The 23,155-nt window shown below is 35.9% G+C and overlaps 1 protein-coding gene and 1 long non-coding RNA gene across 2 annotated transcripts in view; one reads left to right on the top strand and one right to left on the bottom strand.

Moving 5' to 3' along the window:
* The window catches only part of RAB21 (RAB21, member RAS oncogene family), a 35,939-nt gene extending 24,430 nt beyond the window's left edge, over positions 1 to 11,509 (top strand). The window contains exons 5-7 of the mRNA XM_084878874.1: positions 2,909 to 2,963; positions 4,216 to 4,304; positions 7,894 to 11,509. Coding sequence (XP_084735000.1) covers positions 2,909 to 2,963; positions 4,216 to 4,304; positions 7,894 to 8,036 — 287 coding nt within the window. The 3' untranslated portion in view covers positions 8,037 to 11,509. The remainder of the gene's footprint in view (positions 1 to 2,908; positions 2,964 to 4,215; positions 4,305 to 7,893) is intronic.
* On the bottom strand, positions 10,370 to 22,042 carry LOC311620006. Its single transcript, XR_014794622.1, has 2 exons — positions 20,516 to 22,042; positions 10,370 to 20,465 (listed from the first exon to the last, which is right to left on the bottom strand). It is a non-coding gene; the product is annotated as an uncharacterized lncRNA (long non-coding RNA).
* Between the last annotated feature and the right edge of the window lie 1,113 nt (positions 22,043 to 23,155).

Raw genomic sequence — 23,155 nt, 5'->3', positions numbered from 1 at the left:
TATTGAACATGTATGCTAAGCTTAGTATATATATATCATATTTTCACATCAGCTCTGCAAAGTTTTTTAACTATATTTGTTTAAAGTGAGACTAAGAGAGATTAAGTAATTTGCCTGAAATCTTATAGCCATGAAATGAGCCTGGACCTAACAAATTTTCTTCAGATTTAAAAGGCTTTTGAAAGCTTATTACTAGACCAGACACCATCCAATTTAAGCAAAATATGGTTCTAGCTCTTTATTAGGCCCTCTCTGCTCTTAAGTCAAATATGTGTTTTTAAAGAAGATAAAATTTTTACTATTCTTAACAGGGTGGAAAAAAGCTCTACCCACTCCAGTAGCTTTAGCCATTTTTTTTTCTTAATCTTTCTAGTACTATATTTGCAAGTAGGTGTTAGCTGCACCATTATATTGAAACAGATATGAGCCTTAAAGCCTTAATTCTTCAGCTGTCTTGCTTTTTAAAGAATATAGGAACTAAGAAGGTTTTGAGCTTTGGAAAGGTATGCATTGCTAACAGGCAGTTTTCTGTGACTTAGTCTGTGCTTACCCAATCCATTATGAACACTGATTGTTCAAAGAAATAGTAGTTATTTCATAGAGAGATTTAAAATGCTTTGTTTAAAATAATAATTAAAATGGCTAGTTTAATAACTGGATTTATTAAAGTTAGTTAAGTTTAAAATGTTACTAAATAATAAAACTAATTTCCTCTAAGTAATCATTTGAGGCAGTATGCTTTCTATTCTCATTTTAAAAAAATAAATATTGACTGGTTCGATTCCCAGTCAGGGCACATGTCCAGGTTGTGGGGGGGTCTGTCCCCAGCAGGGGGCGCACAGGAGACAGCTGATCCATGTTCATGTTTCTTTCTCATGGATTTTTCTATTTCTCCCTCTTCCTTTCTCTCTAAAAACAATAAAAACAATTACATCAAAAAAAAATAAATATTAATAATTCAGATGGAATTTGGGGGAAAAGGGTGCAAAAAGATCTAGGAAAAAACCCTTCTAGGGTTTTAGTTAATTGGAACAAAGATCTTGCTACCTCTAGGAGGCAATCTTGTTTTACCTTTTTAAGAGTGGCAGAATATTGTGTCTTTGTTTGTTGGAGCCACTGGCCACTAGGTGGTGCTTTATGCATTCTTATAGCATAAATAAAACTTTCTTTGGTGTCTGTTGAACATATTGGCTGTAATATTCAGCAATTTAAAATTGTTATTGGAAAAGTTTAATGTAGAAAATCAGAACTAATATGTACCTTCCTGCTGAGATAGACGAGTAACTGTTCAAAGGGGAAGAATTCATTACTAAATTTGTTGATACCTACTGAGCTTTAGACTACTTCCCTCCCTCTCCTTAGATTATAGTCAGGTAGTTAATTGCAGTTGCTTACAATTAGGTGTTCAGATTATTTGAGGTCCTTTACATGTAGAACCTTTGGGCTTATACTTCTCAGTTCTAAGCATTGCATCTTTCATTAGGTGCTTTTACTTCAGTGCTCTTCTATATTCTCTAAGGCCCTAAGAAAAAGAACTTTATTTATAAGGTTTCCTCCTCACCCCCACCCACCCCCCACCCTAGTCATAATAGAAAAAATTAAAATTATTATTTGAATTCCTTAGGGGATTCCTTAGGATATTTTCCCCCATTCCCATTCCTGTTCTTTCCATTACCTTTAGCACTTGGTCTGTCCAGCCAACTCACTTTTACTTCTATCCTGCAATTAATAAGGAATCTGCATTTTGGGTGTCTTCACTTTTGTTCTAGTGGCTTTTTACCACAATCTCAGTTTGGTTCCCTTGTTAAAGGAGGGCTAAATTTATTTTCAGTAATTTTAAATTTGTATGATGTGCACATATATATATATTTTTCAGTTACCATTGACATAAAATATATTAGTTTCAGGTATACAACATGGTGATTAGACATTTATATAACTTAAGAAGTCATCACCTCAATAAGTCTAGTACCCATCTGACAGCATACATAGTTATTACAATATTATTGACTATAGCCCATATCCTGTACTTTATATCCCTGTGACTCTTTTTATAACTGGTGATTTGTACATCTTAATCCCTTCCACTTTTTCACTCATCCCCCTAACTCCCCACCTATCTGGCAATCATCAATTTTTTTCTCTGTGTCTGTGAGGTTTTTTTTCTTTTTATCTGTGAGTTTGTTTCTGTTTTGTTCAGTTATTTTGTGGTTTAGATTCCACATAAGTGAAATCATGTGGTATTTGTCTTTCTCTTTCTGACTTATTTCACTTAGCCTAATATTCTCTAGGATCTAGAGTCTAGGTTATAATGTGCATATACTCTATTAAGTTCTCTCATGTTTTTAAAACAAAAAGTATAGTTTCCTCCTCTGTGGTGGTGAAGTGCTTAAAAAGCCATAATTAGTGCTTTCTTTATCCAGTTTATATCATCCAGGGAACCAAAATACTCTTAGTATCCAAGAGGCTAGCCTAATATAATTTTGTGAACAATATGGTAGCCTTGCTTAATTATTGACTGACTCTAAAGTTGATTGGGGACTATTTACACTTGACTAAGAAACATAGATTTATGCTTAGGTTTCCTAGTGATCTTAGTCTCTGTAATACTGTGAAACAATGAATAGGGATGATCTCTTTGGAAATGTTATTTTCTCTGACAGACTACAGCTTCAGGAATGATATGCATCGAGCCATTTGAGGGAGGTTGAGGTATTCACCTTGATAGATATGATCAAACCTCATGTCATAAGGGTTATGTTTATAATTTTAAGACACTTAGAAGTCTGATGGGAATTTGTATTACTTTTCCAGGTGATTAAAGTTGTAATTGCGTATTTAAAATTGACTTAATTTTGTTATAATAATGAATTAATATTAAAGATTGGCATTTACTTTTTCAAATTAGGTAACAAAATAGACTTGGAAAAGGAGAGACATGTGTCCATTCAAGAAGCAGAATCGTAAGTGTTATCTCCGCCTTCCTCCCAATGACACCCCCAACTATCACTCCCCAGTAGAAATCTTCCTCTTAGCAGTGTGCTTTACCATTTAAGTATTACTCAAATGTCTGTTTTGTGGTTGTTTTTTTTTTTTTTTTTTTAATTATTTTCAGAGAGAGGAGGGAAAGGGGGGGGGGGGAGAGAGAGAGAGAGAGAGAGAGAGAGAGAGAGAGAGAGAGAGAGAGAAGGAGAGAAGGATCAAGCCCGTAACCCCAGCATGTGCTCTCTCCAGGAATCGAACTGTAACTTCCTGATTCATGAGTTGATACTCAACCACTGGGCCACACCAGCCATGCTCAAATGTCTTAATATAGATTGAACTGTTGGATTCAGTGAAGCATGTTAACATTGGTAATTTCTAGACTTTTGGCTGTGCTATGGTATATAAAAATAATCTCTTACATCTCTTTATGATTCCAGTAAAAAATACAAAATAATGCATAAGAAAACTATCATGATCAAATAGTGTGTCACAAAAACTTTAAAAATATTTGGGTTCCAAGTTAACTTATAAAAATTTTAAATCTTGTTAATTTGTGCTCATTTAAAATTTGGTTCAGTGTACAGAGATGTGAAACAGCTGTATATAATCTTTTTTATTTTAAATATATTTTATTGATTTTCTTACAGAGAGGAAGGGAGAGAGATAGATAGCTAGAAGCATCGATGAGAGAGAAACATCAACCAGCTGCCTCTTTCACACCCGCTACCGGGGATGTGCCCACAACCAATGTACATGCCCTTGACCGGAATCGAACCTGGGACCTTTCAGTCTGCAGACCGACGCTCTACCGCTGAGCCAAACCGGTTTCGGCAATCTTTTTTATTTTATTTATTTTATTTATATATATATGTGTGTATGTATATATATGTGTGTGTGTGTGTGTGTGTGTGTGTATATATATATATATATATATATATATATATATATATATATATTGATCTTGAGAGAGAGAGAAAAGGAGAGGGAGAGAGAAAGAGAAACAGGTGTGAAAGTGGAACATCAATCGGCTGCCTGGGTTGCTTCCTGCACGCCCCCCAAGGGAGAAAAACCCAGCCGTGTGCCCTGACCGGAATCGAACAGGCAATCTCTTTGTACATGGGCCAACTGCTCAACCAACTGAGCCACGTCAGCCAGGGCTTTAATCTTAATTTTATTAAATCTGGGCTAATTAAAGGTCATTAAATTTGGTACTATTATTATTTTTTTAAGGTATGCAGAATCTGTGGGAGCAAAACATTATCATACATCAGCCAAACAGAACAAAGGAATTGAGGAACTCTTTCTTGACCTTTGTAAAAGTAGGTATATTTAGATAGTATATTTAGAAATGGCTTTTTAAAATATTCATAATATTTCTAAAGTGATGTTTTACAATCTCCATTAATGACCACATTGATGATTTGTCACACTTACCATTACTACTATGTAGTTAATGTTTTTCTTTAACTCCTTCCTTCCTTCCTTCCTTCCTTCCTTCCTTCCTTCCTTCCTTCCTTCCTTCCTTCCTTCCTTCCTTCCTTCCTTTTGTCTAAAGTTTTATATGTGTATCTTTTTTCCCCAGTTGACCCCTCCCCAACCATTTCCACCCCAGGCAAGCCCCCTCCGCCTCAGTGTCTGTGTCCATTGAACTCCTTTCTTTTTAAAATTTTTTTTATTGACTTCAGAAAGGAAAGAGAGAGAGAAGAAACATCAATAAGAGTGAGAATCCTTGATCAGCTGCCTCCTACTGAGGATTGAGCCCACAACCCGGATATGTGCCCTGACCAAGAATCAAACCCTGACCTCCTTGTTCATAGGTCGATGCTAAACCACTGAACCACACCAGCTGGTCAAGCGGTTTTATTTGTTTAATTTTCTTTTTTTATTTCAGAGAAGAAGAGAAAGGGGGGGAGAGAGAGAGAGAGAGAGAGAGAGAGAGAGAGAGAGAGAGAGAGAGAGAGAGAGAGAGAAACATCAATGATGAGAAAGAATCATTGATCTGCTGCCTCCTTCACATCCCCTAGTGGGCATTAAGCCTGCAACTTGGGCATGTGCCCTAGACAGGAATGGAACCCAGGACCCTTCAGTCTGTAGGCCAATGCTCTATCCACTGAGCCAAACCAGCTAGGGCAAGAGTTATTTTTTAATAAGCGTTCTTATCTTTTATAGATCATATTAGAATAATTTATGAATAAAGTTATGCATATGGGATTTGATTCAAAATAATGGTAAGGATGCTTGCCAAGTATGGATGAAATTGTGTGATGGACATAATGGATTTTCATTATGCTATTCTTTCCAATTTTATGTATACGTTTGAAATTTTCTATTATAAAATGTTGCTTAAAGAGAGAGAGGAAGCCGAAACCGGTTTGGCTCAGTGGATAGAGAGTCGGCCTACGGACTGAAAGGTCCCAGGTTCGATTCTGGTCAAGGCATGTACCTTGGTTGCCGGCTCATCCCCAGTAGGGGGTGTGTAAGAGGCAACTGGTCGATGATTCTCTCTCATCGATGTTTTTAGCTCTCTATCCCTCTCTCTTCCTCTCTGTAAAAAATCAATAAAATATATTTAAAAAAAAAAAGAGAGAGAGAGAGGAAAATGTTTATATACACTGAGTGGCCAGATTATTATGATCTCTGAATGCATAATAATATGGCCATTCAGTGTATATCCTCCTATATAATAAAAGGCTACTATGCAAATGTCCCCTCGACCAGGAGTTCAACCAGCAGTCAGGCTGGCCAGCCATATCTCCTCCCTCTGGCCAGGCTGGTCAGACCCCACCCATGCATAAATTCATGCACCGGGCCTCTAATTCTCTCTCTCTCTCTCTCTCTCTCTCTCTCTCTCTCTCTCTCTCTCTCTCTCTCTCTTTGAGTGGTCAGATTATTATGCGTTCAGAGATCATAATAATCAGGCCACTCAGTGTATACCCTGAAAGTCATTTCTTATATCACCAGTAAAATACATATTTTGGAAAACTCAAGTCTGTGGAATAATACATTGAAATGATTTTGTTAATTTATATTCCTTGAACTTATGGACATCAGACTCTTTTGAGAATTTGATGAAACTGGTTTTTCTCTGTAGAAAAATATACATGTACACAAACTTTGAAGTAAAATTCAGTTCTCTGCAAACCTGAAAGTCATTCATAATTGTTCTAGAGCACATGTGTCAAACACAAGGCCCGCGGGCCAAATCCAGCCCGCCAGGCCTTGCAATGTGGCCCGCACCGCGCTGTCATCACTGCACTCCGCTGTCAGTTTATGACATTGTCAGTTTATGACTGTTCAGTAAACCATTCGGCCCGCGATTTAGGCTGGATTTTAGATTTTGGCCCCTTCTCTGATTGAGTTCGACACCCCTATTCTAGAGTGACAATTTTCTAAGTGAAATGCCCTCAGCAGCAGCAGCAGCAACACTTGAGACTGTTTTAGAAATGCTGCAAATTCTTGGGACCTACCCCAAACCTAATGAATCAAAATCTAAGGAGGTGGTGCTCAGAATCTGTGTTTTAACAATCCCTCTGTATGATTTTGATGCACACTAAAATTTGAGAAGCACTGCTGTATATACCAATCCCTTGGGGATCTTATTAAAATGGGTCTGGTATGGTGTGAACTTCTCATTTCTAACCCAACTGGTGGTGATGCTGGTCCTCTCTCAGACTGTACTTTGAGTACTACACTCCAGATCTGACTTATAAATGTTTCAGTCACATGTCTTTAAAGAAAGTTTTTAACATTTCCCACATGTCTATTTAAAAATACAGAACATACACAAGTATAAATATATTTTGTACATTACAAAACACATAAATAGGTAATTTTAAAGCTTGAGGAAAACTAAGTAAAAGTTAGAATTTGTAACATTTTCTAATTTCATCTCAGTGGATTGTTCCACAACTTCAATTTGGAAACCATTGTTCAAGAGCAGTGTCTCGACCAAAATTTAAGAACACTTGTTCTGTTTTGAGGATTCCTTCTGTTCATTTCTTATCTTTTTGGATATGTATTTTAGAGTTATTGACTCCTAAATATATGTCTTGTATTTTCATTTTTCTTAACTGTGTCTCTTAAAGAGCAGAAGTTTAAATTTTAATGAGGTCTGATTTATTAGTTACTCTGATTTTTGTGTCTTATGTGAGAAATCTTTGCCTATCTCAAGTCACAAAGATTTTCTCCTCTAGAGATTTCCTCCTATGTTTTCTTCTAGAAACTTTGTTTTATGTTTTAAATTTAGGTCTATAATTCATTTTTTGTTAATTTAGCATTTGGTGAGAGGTATAAATTGAGGTTTACTTTTTACATATAACTGTCCAATTCCAGTACTGTTTTCTGGAAAAGATTATCCTTCGTTGAATAATCTTGGCACATATGTCGAAAATCAAGTGACCATGGGTCTGTATCTGGACTCTGTTCTACTGATCTCTATATTTCTCCTTTTACTAATATCTCTCTTCATTAGAATTGCTTTCTACTGTATCTTTAAATTAAATAGCGTGAATTCTCCAGATTTGTTGTTCTTCATGTTAAACTCTTTTATTCTTTCAAATATGCATTACTAGTTGAAAAATAAATCTTGTACCCTAAGTATCACTTGTTCTTGGAACAATTTGGACATTTGAAAAATCTTAAGGATTATACTTATATATAGTCATTTGTTCAAGCCAAAAAAATTTTTTTTCTATGTCATTTTGGCCATTATATATCCAAATAAACTTGCTGTTAATTTTTTAAACTTGTCGGAAAAGCTGTTTAGTGATCTGACAGAATGTTTATTATATTTAGTTTCTTTTCTGGTTTAAAGTCAGAAATGGCTATCATGGTGGTATACTGAAATTATAGAAAGAGAAAATTCTAAGGTTGTATTCTTAAATAATTTCTGCTTTCTTCCTCTCTTAGGGATGATAGAAACAGCACAAGTGGATGAGAGGGCAAAAGGCAATGGCTCTAGTCAACCAGGGGCTGCCAGGCGAGGCGTACAGATTATTGATGATGAACCTCAAGTCCAGAGCAGTGGTGGAGGGTGCTGTTCTTCTGGATAACTGTCCACACCTCAGAAATTAAAACAAACTGTGGATCATTGCCCTCAACATGAAGACTGCCATATTCCAAGTCACATTATTTTACCAATGGAATGATAGAATTAACAGTATTTTAAATTACGTTTATAACACTGCAGAGACCTTAAGTGCTAAACTTAGTGGAGTTTGTGACCAGAGAATTGGCATTTTCTACAAATGTTAACAAAGCAATTACCAATGGCCTTTTTACATATTTTTTCTTTAATAAGGAATAATATGCATGTAGAAAAGACCTACTTAAAGGCTTCATTTATATTCTTTTAAATCAGATCTTTATTTAATAACTTATATATGTTGTTGGAATGGTATACATTTTGCAGCCCTTTGTATTTTGTGGTAGTTTGAACTGTATCACTTCTAAACAGTAAACTGTTTTTGTTTTTGTTTTTTAATTAGCAAATACCCGAAGTACTATTTTTGCAGGGTTTGCACAGGCCCCTATAACTGTCTACTACTTTGATATAATCTATATACATTCTGTATGCTGAGCTGGTAAAATACATTGTAAATTACATATTAGATATTTTATCTGCTTTTACAAGCGCAAGGTGCAAAAACATATACAATAGTCTCATTGATGACTGTAAAGTGATTAACATTTGATGATAATGCCTAAGCTTTCTTACTCTGATATATAAAGATCATAGCTCCCTTCACTTTTGTCTTAACTTGAAAGTGGCGTGCTTAAATTTTCACAAATACTTTACTTGAATTATTGCTGTTGTCACATGTTTTGGCCTCTGTAAGTTCAATTGATGATCGAACAGCGGCATTTGCCTTTTGATTTGGCTTGTTTTATTTGTGTTTGTTTGTTTGTTTGTTTTTATAAAAAAGTTGACTTCTGCCAATTTTGCTTTAGAATGGTTATCTTAGAAATATTTGAAGGGAGCATGCTGAGTTTCACTTTTTCAATGGCTTTAGTTTTCTCTTCAGCTTCACATGAAAAGGATTCATTGATATGAGAAAAAGGGGTTCCAGACAATAGCCACTCACCAAGACTAATTCATGCAGCATGTTAGTGGTAGTTTATGCTCCTGAGACAGCACTTTTAGATCTTTTGTGAGCAAGTTGTATTTGTTTAATGCTTGCCAGAGATGAACACAGAAAGTTTTGTTTAATTTTATAAGAGCTGTTCTGAGTTTGTGAAGGGAAACATTTCATGTAATGCAGTTACAGCGAACACTGGAAAGATTTATTATAAAATTATATTCTTGTATACTTTGTAAATTAGTTTCTCATTAGATTTTTTTTTCATTAAGCATAGGACTGAACTTAAATTTGTTAATTTTAATATAATCAGGCACTGCTCACAGAAGGAACACAAATGGTAGATATTAACATAAATTGTTCTTGCTCTAATATATATATTTTTCCATTTCTGTCATGCTTGGAAAACTAGTAAATGTTATGTCTAAGATAAAATGGAATGGTCTCTGGATTTACTTCTAATAAGAAGCAGTAGTATGCAATAAAGTGGTTAGCATGTGCAATTAAGAAGATATAAAAAAGTACTACCATATTTTTAAGTTAAAAGCTTAAACTTTCCCAAATGGGTTAAAAGTTGAATGAATTGATTTTATGATGTTAGAATTTTTACTTAGTATTAAGGATTATGTGAGCCTTCGCTTTACCAATTTTTTCTTTTTAAATCTTTATTGTTGAAAGTATTACATGTGTCTTCTCCTCCCCCCCCCCCCCCCCCCCCCCATTGACCTCTTCTAGCCCGCCCTTGCCTCCAGTCTCAGGCCTTCATCACCCTATTGCACTTTACCTTTTTTAATGATTGTCCTTGCCAAACTCAACAAACACATTGACCTTGGTTGTGTGTGTTTGGAGGGGTAGGGTAGGAAAAGTCAGGGAGATAAGTTAGTCGTCTTCAGTGGCTGTACTCTGTGTAGTTTCTCGGTTTCCTGGAAGTTTGATGTTTATGCAGGGAATTGGGGAAGGTAGGGGGAATCATGAGCATAATAGAGGAAAATTGTTTTGGTTTTCAGGGCTAATAAAGAAAGCCTTACCATTTGTACTGTTATAGATGTAGATGGGAAGCAAGCTCTTTTCCATTGGAATGGAATCGGTTTTTTAAAGTAGAGATGAAATTGAGCATTACTCCAAAAAAACCTGATGTTATAAAACCTGATAACTGGAGAGCTGTGCTCTCAATTTTGACCTTTTAAAGTCCAAATAGGAACCTCTGCTCTGGAGTTGCCAGATAATTATTGATGGGCCACAACCGCTCTCCCTGTTTTGTTTTGTTTCTTCCACTCCTCTCCTACTCTCCCTTGGCTTCTGTGTAGTTTTTTTTAACGTCAAGCATTTTATTCTTTTTTAAACTTGTAATTTAAGTTAATCCAATAGCAACAGCGTAGTATTCCTGTCCTTGCTCAGAAGCCCCAAAGGTCTTTAGATGGGAATAGCCTGAGAGAGTAATGAAGACAAATCAGTTGTAATGGGTATACAAAGGAAAGGTAAAAAAATGATAGACCAAGGCCAAGGAAGTTTTTCCAATCTTCATATTTAATACGTATTTTGTGTTCCTATCCTTGTAATTGTGCTATTAGGAAGAAGACACAAATTACCATACGTAGTAAAAATAGGTAGAATCAATATATTTTTCAAATAGTAAGTATATACATTTAGTATATATAATTAAAAATTGGTTTAGTATTGTCATTAAAATACCTAATATAATGTTAAAAGTATACAATCATTTCTGTAATGATGATGGCTATGCTGCTCCTTGTTTTGCTTTGATTATAGAGGAAGATTATTATTATTTTTTTTAATGTACAATAGATTGCAGCCCTACCCATTTTGACTCAAGTGGATAAAGTGTTGACCTGCAGATTGAAGGGTCCCAGGGTTCGATTCTGGTAAAAGGCACATACCTGGGTTGTGGGCTCGATCGCCAGTGTGGGGTGTGCAAGAAGGCAGCCGATCAATGATTCTCTGTCATCATTGATGTTTCTATCTCTTCCTCTCCCTTCCTCTCTGAAATCAATAAAAAAAAAAGTAAAAAAAAAAAAATGTAGATTGCAACAATCGGGGGCGGGGGGGTGGGTAAATAGTCATCTGAAAAGAAAAAAGCATGATTATTGGATAAATATGAGTGAATTTCTTTTGTTCTAAGGATGTCTCCTGAAAATACCCTAGATCTATGGCTGTTACAGCTAACTTAAAATCTTTTTTATATATTAGCCATATATAATATTATATTTTAATTTGGCCTTAAAGTAGGAAAGGAATGATAATCACTTTTAGATTTTCAATAAGGAAATAGAAAATTTGGGAACTAGAGAAGGGGGTTGTGAGGAGTAGATGTGAAACTATAACCTAACAATTTTTTTAAGTATTTTGAAAAATGTTACTTTTATCACATAGTTTGTAAATGAGGCAAGCTGTGCATTGTGCCAAATATTTAGGACATTAAAAAGAAAGGAATTGTGAGGCTATTTCTTTTTAAACACAATTTGCAATTTTCTGTATTATAAAAGCTATCAAGAGTCCAGATCATTTTCCAGATAACAATTCATTGTCCAGATAACAATTTCCCCTTGTAATTACCATTTATCTCTAGAAGTGGTTTGATCTGTGCCTTTTACTTTTCAAATTTAATTTCTGTTTGCCATTATAATTTTCATAGGTTCTTTATAGAAACAATGTGACAAAGAGGGAATACTTAATTGGAAGCTGTAAGATGTTGGGATCTTCTGCAAAAGTGTAGATAGTAGTGACCAGCAGTAGTTTAACAATAATGTCTAAAGGTACAGAGACGGAATAGATTCTTTTTTCCCCCCTTACGTTTCATCAAAATTTTTCACATTAATTTGCTTTATTTTTTTATTGTTTATTACAAATAGTGGTACATATGTCTCCTTTTTCCCCCCATTGACCTTCCCCCAGCATCCCCTATCCCCCCACATGCCTTCTTCCCCCTCTCCCCTCTGTGTCTGTGTCCATGTTATCCTTTGAATAGATTCTTAAGTATTCTTTTCTAAATAACAAAATGCATTACCTAGATTTTCATAATTAGAAGCTGAGATTCATTGAACATACACATTTACTTGATTTTCTAATAGTCACTGATTCTAGTATGTTCTGTAATTTATAATCAACTAAAACAGTAATGTATTTGGTGGTGTGGGCCAAAATTCATGATTCATCTGTCTGATTTTGATGGTTTTTTTCTTTTCAAGAAAACGGATTAATCACAACCAGAGAAAATTTTCCTAAATGTAAATAGTTTAGTATTAATCATGTCATAAAAAAAAATCAATATTCTTGAGTTTCCAATATCAAGCAAAAATGCTTCACTTTTAAAAAAATACCACTTTAATATCTTCATAGACATTTAGCACTGCTTGTGCTACCTGGGGTATATATATACAGGGTTTCTCAAATATGCATACATACTTTGAATGATTATGAAGTCAGTGTTTAACATAACAGGGTTTTTTTCCCCCCAGAATTTAAAAGAATCTACAGAAATAATTTTTTTTGTCCATGCATATTTTCAAACTGATGACTATTGATTGCTGCTAATGCAAAGAAATGGAATTGCAAACATTAAGAATTATTTTGTTTGGTACTTGTGTGCCCTCAATTCATCTACTGTTGTCGGTTTTGTACCGTAAACTTTCATTAAAAAAAGTATAGTGGCACATTAGGATACATTTTCTTCAAAGCTTAGTCTGCCTTCACCCATTATTTCAAATCAGTTAAACCTGAAAAGGAGTGAAAACTAAGTACAGGATAAATTAAAGTCTTCATACAACTTCAAGTAATTATGTCACACAAGACTTCATGCTACCAAAAATTTAAACTTTCATTTGATCTGAGCCTTTAGCGTGAAAAAAATTTAAGTTCCTTTTGAGATCTTCCTTTCCCTACCATCCTACATATCTCTTTAGAGGTACCCATTGCTAACAACTTAGGGTGTGTTTGTATCCCTATGATATATAATTTTTTTTTTTTAATATTTGACCTTTATATGTTTCAGTTCACTGAAAGCAACTTTCACCTTATGTCAGATTCCATCCTCAATCAACAACCAATTTATCAATAACAAACCAGAGTCCCACCTTAACGAAAGTTAAATCAGTGTTGACAGTTCTTAAATTTAGAAGTTAACTGATTTTTAAGATGTTTTACTAGTATATTTTGATAAATTAAGCTTAAAGAGTAACCATAGCACTCTGGGAAAGTAAGTTTGAATTATTGGTTTCTATTTCCTGTGGAAATATGGCTGAGAGAGAGGAGTGTGCAAGTCCAAGCTCCTTCATACCCAGGTAATTTTGGGTTGGACTCATTCATTCTCTTGGCATACTGTCTACTTGAGGGCATTGCAGTGTCCCCACCAATTACTTCAGATACTTCTCTGCACTCTCAAAGCAATAGTTTAGCATAGTGCCATGACATAAAGTTAAATGTGTGTGCCCCAGAACAACAATTATTCAAATTTATTCATATTTGATTTTTAATGGAAATGACTCAGCAATTGAAACACAACTTTCCATGATTTTGTTAATTTTCCAGTGGTCATTGAAAAAATGTAAAACACATTCTGCTTATCATGACTGTTCTGTCAATTTCACTTATTGAGTATCTGCTGTGTGCCCAGTTAGAGCTTAAAATTAGGGAGCTATTGTCCATACTCCAGCATATAAGTACTTTATCTGTGGATATGAGGTCAACAAACCAGGCATGTTTACATTCTGTATTTGATCAGAAATGTACCAGTGAAACTGGGGAGAGAATTAGAATGACAGAAGTTGAAGCTGATAGTAAAAGTTGAGTAAAGCTGCACAGAATGATTTGAGTCTTGCAAATAATTTCCAAGCCAGATTAAAATAAAATAACTTGTTTTCTAGCTTCAAGGGGGCAATTAAATGATCCTCAAGCCCAAATTGCTTTTCCAAATTTTGTAGTAACAGTGCAGGAAACAGATGCCTTATGCTTATTTAGACAGCTGCTTTTTTTTTTTAACCTAGGAAAAATGCATTTTAAAAAGCAATTATTTTTTATTTTTGCCTTTGACAGATATTTTCTTTGTCTTGTCACCAGACAGTAACCTAGGAAACAATTCATTAATGAGTCATAGTAGGCCCATTTGGAGAGTGTAACTAAGTGTAATTTGTGAATTTCTAAATATACTTTTCAAATTGGGAGTATAGGTCCTCTTTTTCCTACCTGATATTGAAGATAGACCAGAAAGATAGCTTAATGATTATCTAAATTTTCTGCTAATCTTTTCAATAAGCTTTAATATATTTTTAATTATAGTACATTATCAAAGGTAACATCCAGGTCCCTTCTAGACCCTTTTGGGGAGAAAATGAATGACATCATCAGTTTTTAAAAATGATTCTATGAGCCAGTTATCAAGGAATAACTTCTATTTATCTGCATTAATTTATCTTCACTAATTCATAAAAGGTGAATAATTTCCATGATCTAGTGACAGTTCTTCAGGTAAAAGCCAGTAAGGGAAATACAAAATTTTTGGCTGTCTCCAGGGTGACAGGATTATTTTGCACCAAAGCTATATGGAATATAAACTCCCCTCCATGAATCCTGTATTGATGTTTTTAAACCTGAAAATGTTCTTTAACTGAAGAAGTGCTGGCATGAGTAGTTCTTCTCTTCAAAATTTTTTTTAAAATGGCCAATAGTAGTGGCACAAGAAAATCACTTATGAAGGACACAATTTTGGTTGAACTTGAATGAAGATGGTGAGAGATAGCATTTAATTTACTGAGTACTTCTCTTTGATATGTGGCCTTGAGGGTGACATTTGATAGTCTTGATTTCTCAACATTTTGGTTCACTACTTTGCCAGACTTTAGGATGCTGCTGCCTCTTCTGAAAAATAAAAAATGAAAAATTTAAAGAATTACATGATGAAGAATTATTTATACAGTTATCACTGTGTGCCATAAAAGCATTTCTTATAAAAACAAACAATCTGTGGACTGTTAGCCATGGTATGATTCATAAAAGTGGAAGGGTGTTCCTTAAATGCAGAACTAAGAGTTAAAGCTTAAGGTACGGTGTTGTTTGAGAGCTTTATTCGGTTTGATAAGTGACTTCCGTTTGTCCTGTTTTATTGATAGTGAGGGCTGGTGGGTATAGTTAAAGAAAAATTGGTTTGTGATTCAGAATATTAAAAGCCAAGAATCCAAAAATAGCCATCCTAATATGTAAAAAGCCAGGGGCCATCATGACTGAAACAACCAGATGGACGACCGAATAGCAGGCTGCATGGAGGGGCAGTTGGGGGTGACCAGGCTGCAGGTGGGGGGGCAGTTAGGGGCAACGAGGCTGGCAAGGGGGCTACCAGGCCAGCTGGGGGAAGTTGGAGGTGACTAGGCCAGTGGGGGGAGGGCAGTTGGGAGCAAACAGGCTGACGGGGGCAGTCAGGGGCAAATAGGCTGACAGGTGGGCAGTCAGGGGCAACCAGGCTGGGAGGGGAGGCAGTTAGGGGGGACCAGGCTGGTGGGGGAGAGGGGCAGTTAGGAATGATCAGGCCAGCAGGCAGAGGCAGTTAGGGGTGATCAGGCAGGTGAGCAGTTAGGAGCCAGCAGCCCTGGATTGTGAGAGGGATGTCCAACTGCCAGTTTAGGCCCAATCCCTGGGACCGGTATCGGTAGTCAGACAATGCCCGAGGAGTCCTGGTTTGGAGAGGGTGCAGGCTGGGCTGAGGGAACCCACCTCCCCACCTGTGTACAAATTTTGTGTACCAGACCTCTTGTTAAAACATATATTGTCGCCGAAACCGGTTTGGCTCAGCAGTAGAGTGTTGGTCTGCGGACTGAAAGGTCCCAGGTTCGATTCCTGTCAAAGGCATGTACCTTGGTTGCGGGCACATCCCCAGTAGGGGGTGTGCAAGAGGCAGCTGATTGATGATTCTCATCGATGTTCCTAACTCTCTATTCCTCTCTCTTCCACTCTGTAAAAAAATCAATAAAATATATTTAAAAAAAAACAAACATATATTGTCGAAGAATCATAATATTTGTAGTGGTACTAAACAAAAAAAGGCACCTCGAAGCCAAGCACTACTTTTTTTAAAAAAAAAAGGGGGAGAGGGGCAGCTTGTATTCTATATAATAAAACCCTAATATGCAAATCGACTGAATAGCAGAACGACTGGTTGCTATGATGTGCACTGACCACCAGGGAGTGATTGGTCAATGCAAGAGCTGTCCCCTGGTGGTCATAGCGCTCCCACAGGGGGAGCGCCACTCAGTCAGAAGCTGGGCTCACAGCTGGCAAGCACAGCAGTGGTGGCAGGAGCCTCTTCAGCCTCCGCTGTAGGGGGAGGTAAGAAGCAAGGGGTCCCAGACTGCGAGAAGGCACAGGCCAGGCTGAGGGACCTCCCCCCCCCCCATCTCTTCCCCCAGTGCACGAATTTCATGCACTGGGCCTCTAGTTTAATGATAAGGAAGTTTAGGGATATCCTTAGCCTAATAATGTCTAATGTTGACATTATTTTAAAGTCAGTTTTAACATCATTAGGGAAGGTTGACTTTTTCAGAGTCAGCCCTCCCCTCTCCTTCATTTGCCTTTCTCTTTCATCAATAAATTGTGCAGACACTTCTAGCTACCTGGCATTTGTATGATAAATTCCAAATTTTCCATATGTACAATTTTTGCTAATGCTGTCCTGAATTCCCCTACCATCTTTGCTCTCTGTTTTTTTGTTTTGTTTTTTTAATATGATTAAGCACTGCCTGTTATCTTTTGGAAACAGTTGAGGTAGAAAACTTGAGCTGAAAGTTCACCATTTTTGTCCTAGTGTTGAAAACTGGGTAGAAGTTAGTGTCTTAAAATTCTTAATCTTGAACAAAAATGTTTAGAAAAATGTATATGTTTTTAGCTCCTTCAATTTTTCAAGATAATTTTGCTATTTTGTTTTTGCTTTTCGGTTGCTTTGCAATATACTTAATGCAAATCATTACATTTATATTGACTCAAATGAATTTTTATGCCATTTTAATATATATACCAAGAAATGCTAAAAGGAACTTCTGCAGGTGCCTGATGGGGCACCCCAAATGGGAAACAGTTAATGGATAGGAAAAGAGGCAAAATATAATCTTAACTCATAATCTCCGGTTATCACTTAACACTGATGAATCTGTTAATCCAAATTAATAATAAAAAGTAATTGCACTGTTTTAATTTGAGTATTGTGGTCAGGATTCACATCCTATTGTTATGAACTCATTGGTTAGACCAGTGGTCAGCAAACTCATTAGTCAACACAGCCAAATATCAACAGTACAACGATTGAAATTTCTTTTGAGAGCCGAAAACCGACTTCTGTGCATGGGCCATGAAGTTTCAATCGCACTGTACATGCGCACCTACACGTGGTATTTTGTGGAAGAGCCACACTCAAGGGACCAAAGAGCCTCATGTGGCTCACAAGCCACAGTTTGCCGACCACTGAGTTAGATCTTTAAATCTCAGTTATCTGCCTTTGTTGATCTTTGGTGGTAATTTAAAATATTAGCACATTTGAAATTTTTATGCCTCATTTTTTGAGAGTTGGGAGTGTGGTATGTAAATAGTCAATGTAAGATCCAGGGATATAAAGTTGATATAAGGCAAAAGAAGAATTAGTTACTGAAGCAGTAAAAGAACCTTCTCATGAGATTTGAGACTAGTAGTCAAGTTAAGCTAGGGAACAGTGTCTTCTGGCCCTATGAGGAAAATCTATAAATATTTGACCATTTTTCTGGGCAGTTTAAAGAGCTGCTTTTTATTTGTACTTTCCTGAATTTTCATCTTCTTTCACTTCTAGCACACAATTGTTACTAACCTAACTTCACTTTAGAAAGTTTAACTTAGAAGTTAGAATTTTTGCCATGCTTGTAAAAGGCCTGAGAAAGAAACGTATGTTTTATCACATGAAACTTCTGATTTGGTGTAGTATTTTTTAAGATGAACACATAACTGAATTATTCTTTTTATGTAGTTGGAAGAATGTAACTGGTGTGGTTTGGAAATATTTTAACATAATATCGTAATGTAAGAAGACTAATTTTCTTATATAGTTTATAGAATGTAATCTGTTTCATACATGTAAACATGTTTTGTGTGGCTTTCTCCTCACATTATACTTAATGTGTGTATTTTTAAAATAAAATCATACGTAGATTTAGGAAAACTGCTATGAACAATGTATGAGTATCACCAAGACTGTTAAGCAAACCTGAGACTAAAACATTTTAATTTTCCCTGCAACCTCTCATATGTAAGTCTAATGAAAAAACTTATGAACTAAATGCCTACTTTGTTGTAAAATATATGAGTGATACTTTAAAAGATATCACTGTGAGAGGAGAAACGAATTAGATGCTGTGAATGGGCAGAATTGATTAGTCTCTTTAGAAGAAAATTAGTGGGAACTGACAAAGTGGTGAATAAATGAACTGGACAGATTTAGAACTTAGCAGGCGCTTTGTGTTTCTATTTTCATGGTAGGGGTTAATCACGAGTCATTCAATGCAGAGCATTTTACTGGTGCTCTAAAAGGTACACAAAATATACTAGTATAAATTCATGTCCTCGAGGACCTTTAAAATTGAGAGGGAGAATTAGAGTATTTAGAGACATTAGAAGTGGAGGAGATTAATGTAAAAGAATCTATAAATGCAATGTGACCCCAATAAAAATATCAGGCTTTTTCAAAACTAGAAAGCTGATTCCAAAGTTCCTTGAGAAGCAGGACTGGCCAGGAAAGCTCTGAAAAAGCAATGAGGGTAGACTAGTCTTATGAAATATCAAAATAGAGAACTCTAGTAATTAAAATAGTTTTGTCCTAGCATATGGCTAAACAGATCATTAGAACTCAATTAAAAGGTCAAAAATAGACCTTTTATGGAAAGGAAATTTAGTACAAGATTAAGATGACATTTCAGTTAGTGGGGGGAAATATGGCTTACTCATTGAAAGGTGTTAGGATACCTAGGTAGCTTTTTCCAGGAAAAAAATAAAGTTGGATGCATATCTTATACCAAAATAAAATCCAGTTTAAAGTGTGAAAACTAAAATGTTTAAAGTACTTGAAGAAATCATTGGAGAATCGTAAAAGATTTTAGTGTGGTGTGAAGGCTTTTCTAAATTCAATATAAAATACAGAAACAAAAAAAGTTTTCACTATAAAATTATAATGATAAATTATATCACTATGTTAAATAAGTTCTTCATGGCAAAAATCATAAAATAAACAAAAATGACCAATTTGGGAAAATAATTTGCAAATGTAAAAAAAAAAAAAAAAAACCCAAAAAAAACAAAAACAAAAAACAACACCTCCTATAATTCAATAAAAGTTCAGTAGTACAAAAGGGAAAAGGTCCAGAACTATAGAATTTTTACAAAAATTGATATTAATGACTCAAGCTGGAAAAAAATTCAACTTCACTGTTAAGAGAAGTATAAAGTAAGACTACCCTGAGACGCTAGTTTTTAAACCTATTTGATTAAGAAAGATTTTTTAAAAATTGATTTTAGAGAAGGAGGAAGGTGGGGATGGGCTAGGAGAGTGAGAAACATCAATATGAGAGAAATACATTGATTGGCTGCCTCCCTTCGGCACCCCAACCAGGACCAAACTGGAAACTTAGGAATGTGCCCTGACCAGGAATTGGACCCATGACTTCCCAGTGCATGGGACAATGCTCCAACCAACTGAACCACACCTGGGGAAGATTTTTTTTAATTTCATAAAGCATCGTGCTATGTTCTAGATATTATTGGTAAGAATTAGGAAGCAAGTGTTTTTACTTGTAGGGGCATATATTGGAACAACCACCCAGAATGGTGAACTACATAGTCCGTATTTTGTCAATTTACCTTCCTAGAGAGGGTGGAAATAAATACATTTACCAGACGTTTTCATATAGCTAGAGTTCTGGAAACCAATTAGATTTCCTCAACTTTATGTTTTCCACATGAGTTGAGAAGAGAAGTGAGGGACAGGCCATCTTCTTGAGGTTCTTGAATGTTGCAATATTGTGAGAAACCTTTTGCCATACAGCAGGATATGGAGTGGTGGTGGTGGTGGTGGTGGTGATGGTGGTGGCAGTAGCTTCATAATCTGACGTATTCCTGAATGGTGTTATGAGATCTTTCCCGGTTTCCCAGGTGTGAAAGGTCGTGGTAGTGGCCTCTGGCTTCCAGCATGGCTCAGCGATGACCCCAGAAGTAAAAGCTCCCCTAGTGAATCAGTTCTGTATCATGGCAGGATACATTCCAGAGGCTCAACCTAGATCCCTTCATCCTATTCCTTTAACTCTCCCAAGGACTTTGGAAGCTTCAAATTCCCCACTAGTGCCTTCCTGTTTAAAATGCCCAGAATGGTTCTGTTTCCTGCATTGAAAACTTGCAGGAAAGTTTAAAATGCCCAGAATGGTTGTTTCCTGCATTGAAACTTGCAATTTGGCAATAACAATCAGAATTGTAAATGTATTTCTTTCTGACCTAACATTTTTGCTTCTAGAAATATATCCTGTAAATATGCCTGTATATGACGGAAACAAGTTTGTACGAGTTTTTCAATGCATTGTTTGTAAATTGACATCAGTAGGAGAATTGTAAAATCAAATTACATTGCATGTGTATAATAGAATTCTAAGTAGCTATAAAAAAGAATGAGGGTGTTTTATGTATTTAAAAGATAGAAACAACAAGATATCTTAAGTTTCTTTAAAAAACAGAAGTCAGAACTCTGTATGCTGCCTTGAAATCTTTTAATTAGCTTTGTTGGAGAAGAATAGATGTAAAATAAAGTACATATAAAGTGTGCAATTTGACAAGTTTGACCTGTGAAACTAGCATCACAATGAAGATAATGAACATATCCATCAATCCCAAAAGTTTCCTTATGCTTTATCCTTTCCCCCCATTCCTGCTTTCCTTTACAATAGATTAGCTTGAATTTTCTAGAATTTTATATAAATGGATCACACAGTGTGTACACTTTTGAGTCTAGCTTCTTTCACTCTGAATAATTATGTTAGGGTTCACCCATGGTATAGTGTTTATTAATAGTTCATTCCTTCTTATAGCTCAGTCATATGCCTATATATGGATATAACTGATTTTTTGTTTATTTACTCACTTGGTGATGGACATTTTAGTGGTTTTCCATTTGTGGTTTTACAAATAAAGCTTCTGTAAACATTTGTGTGCAGAATAACTACCTAGGAGTAAAATGGTTGGCTTATTTGGTAGGTGTATGTTTAACTTTTTAAGTAACTGCCAAAGTGTTTTCCAAAGTAGTGTACCATTTTACCTTTCCACCAGCAGTATGAAAGTTTCAGTTCTCCCACATCCTTGCCAATATTTGATATGGTCAGGCTTTTAATTTATAACCATCCTAATAGGTATGTATATTATTGTGGTTTCAGTCTGCATTTCCCTAATGACAAATAACGTTGAACAATTTTTCATATGCTTAGTTGACTTCTGTAAATCTTCTTTTAAAAAATATTTTTATTGAGCTCTAGTTCCCTCTCTCCCTCCCTCTTCTCCAACCTCTCTCTCTCTCTCTCTCTCTCTCTCTCTCTCTCTCTCTCTCTCTCTCTCTCTCTCTCTCTCTAACTTGTGAGGGCAAAACCAGAAAGAGATAGAGGAAGAGAACCAGGAAGAGAACTCTTGCCAGGAACTGAATTAGCCGGACCTTGATCTTGGACTTCCCAGTCTTCAGAACTAGGAGAAATCTAAAGCTTAAAGAAGTATTTTGCCCGAGGACACACAGAGAAGGCTTCTGTGAATGGCTAACATATGAAGAAAGTTTTAATGCATTTTATATAACATTTGGGGGTGCTGACAATCGGTGAAAAGACTGTGATCCAAAGTGGCTAAGTGATCCTGCAGAAATGAAGTTGAGATGAATTGTACTTCTATGCTCGACAACTTATCTACATACATATTAAAAATTTTCATCATGGACTTTTAAGTCAGTGGTCAGAATTTTCTTTCCAGCAGTACATGTAAGCTGAGAGTTGGCATTTTAACCTGGTGTTATCTAAACTTTTACTGAAGAAACGTTACCATTCTTATGAAAACAAGGGATGGAGCTAAAAGTCTGAATCACCTGTAGACAAATATATGCATTGGTTTCACAAAAAACAAAAAACAAAAATTTTTTTATTGAGTTTGGGAGAGGGAGGAAAGATGAGGGAGAGAGAGAGAAACATTGACTGCCTCGGCTGCCACCTGCATGATCCCTATCCCTCCCCAGGGATTGAGCCCTGACCTAGAATCAAGCCAGCAACCAAATGAGCCACACCAGCCGGGGCTCTGTGTATCTTCTTGGTGACATGTCTGTTCAAATATTTTGCCCATATTTTACTGTGATTTAAAAAAAATTATTTAGTTTGAGAGTTATTTCTATTTTTTGGGAGTTGTTTTTTTTTTCTTTTCAGTTTTTGTTTGTTTTGTTTATCCTCACCAGAGGATATTTTCCCACTGATTTTTAAAGAGAGTGGAAGACAGAGGCAGAGACAGAGGAACATCGATGTGAGAGAGACACATTGATTGGGTGCCTCCTGTACACACCACGAACGGCTGGGGAACCTGCAACCGAGGAATGGCCCTTGGCCAGAATCACACCTGGGACCCTTCAGTCCACAGACACACACTCTATTCACTGAGCGAAAACCGCTGGGACTCTTTATATATTTTGAATAAATCCTTTAAAAGGTACATGACTTACAAAAATTTTGTTCAGCTTTTCATTTTCTTCATGTCTTTCAAAGAGCAGAAGTTTTAAATTCTGATGAAGTCTAGCAATCTTTTCCTTTATCAAGTGTGCTTTGGTGTTGATTCTAAAAACTCTTTCCTTAGTTCATGGTCATAAAGATTTTTCTATCATGCATTCATCTTTGCTTGAAATTTTAAAATTGAATTTATTAGGGTGACACTAGTTAATAAAATTATTATATAGGGTTCAGTTGTACAATTTTATAATACATCTTCCATGTAGTGGTATTTTAATAGATGATCTCATTTCCCCCCACAGCATATTGAACAGAATTCTCTCTACTGGCCCTTTTCCTAGAATTAGA

Source organism: Pipistrellus hanaki, assembly GCF_964339955.1.
Source record: "Pipistrellus hanaki genome assembly, chromosome: 3".
In the NCBI taxonomy this organism is placed as follows: domain Eukaryota; kingdom Metazoa; phylum Chordata; class Mammalia; order Chiroptera; family Vespertilionidae; genus Pipistrellus; species Pipistrellus hanaki.
This window is presented reverse-complemented; position numbering and strand designations above follow the sequence as displayed.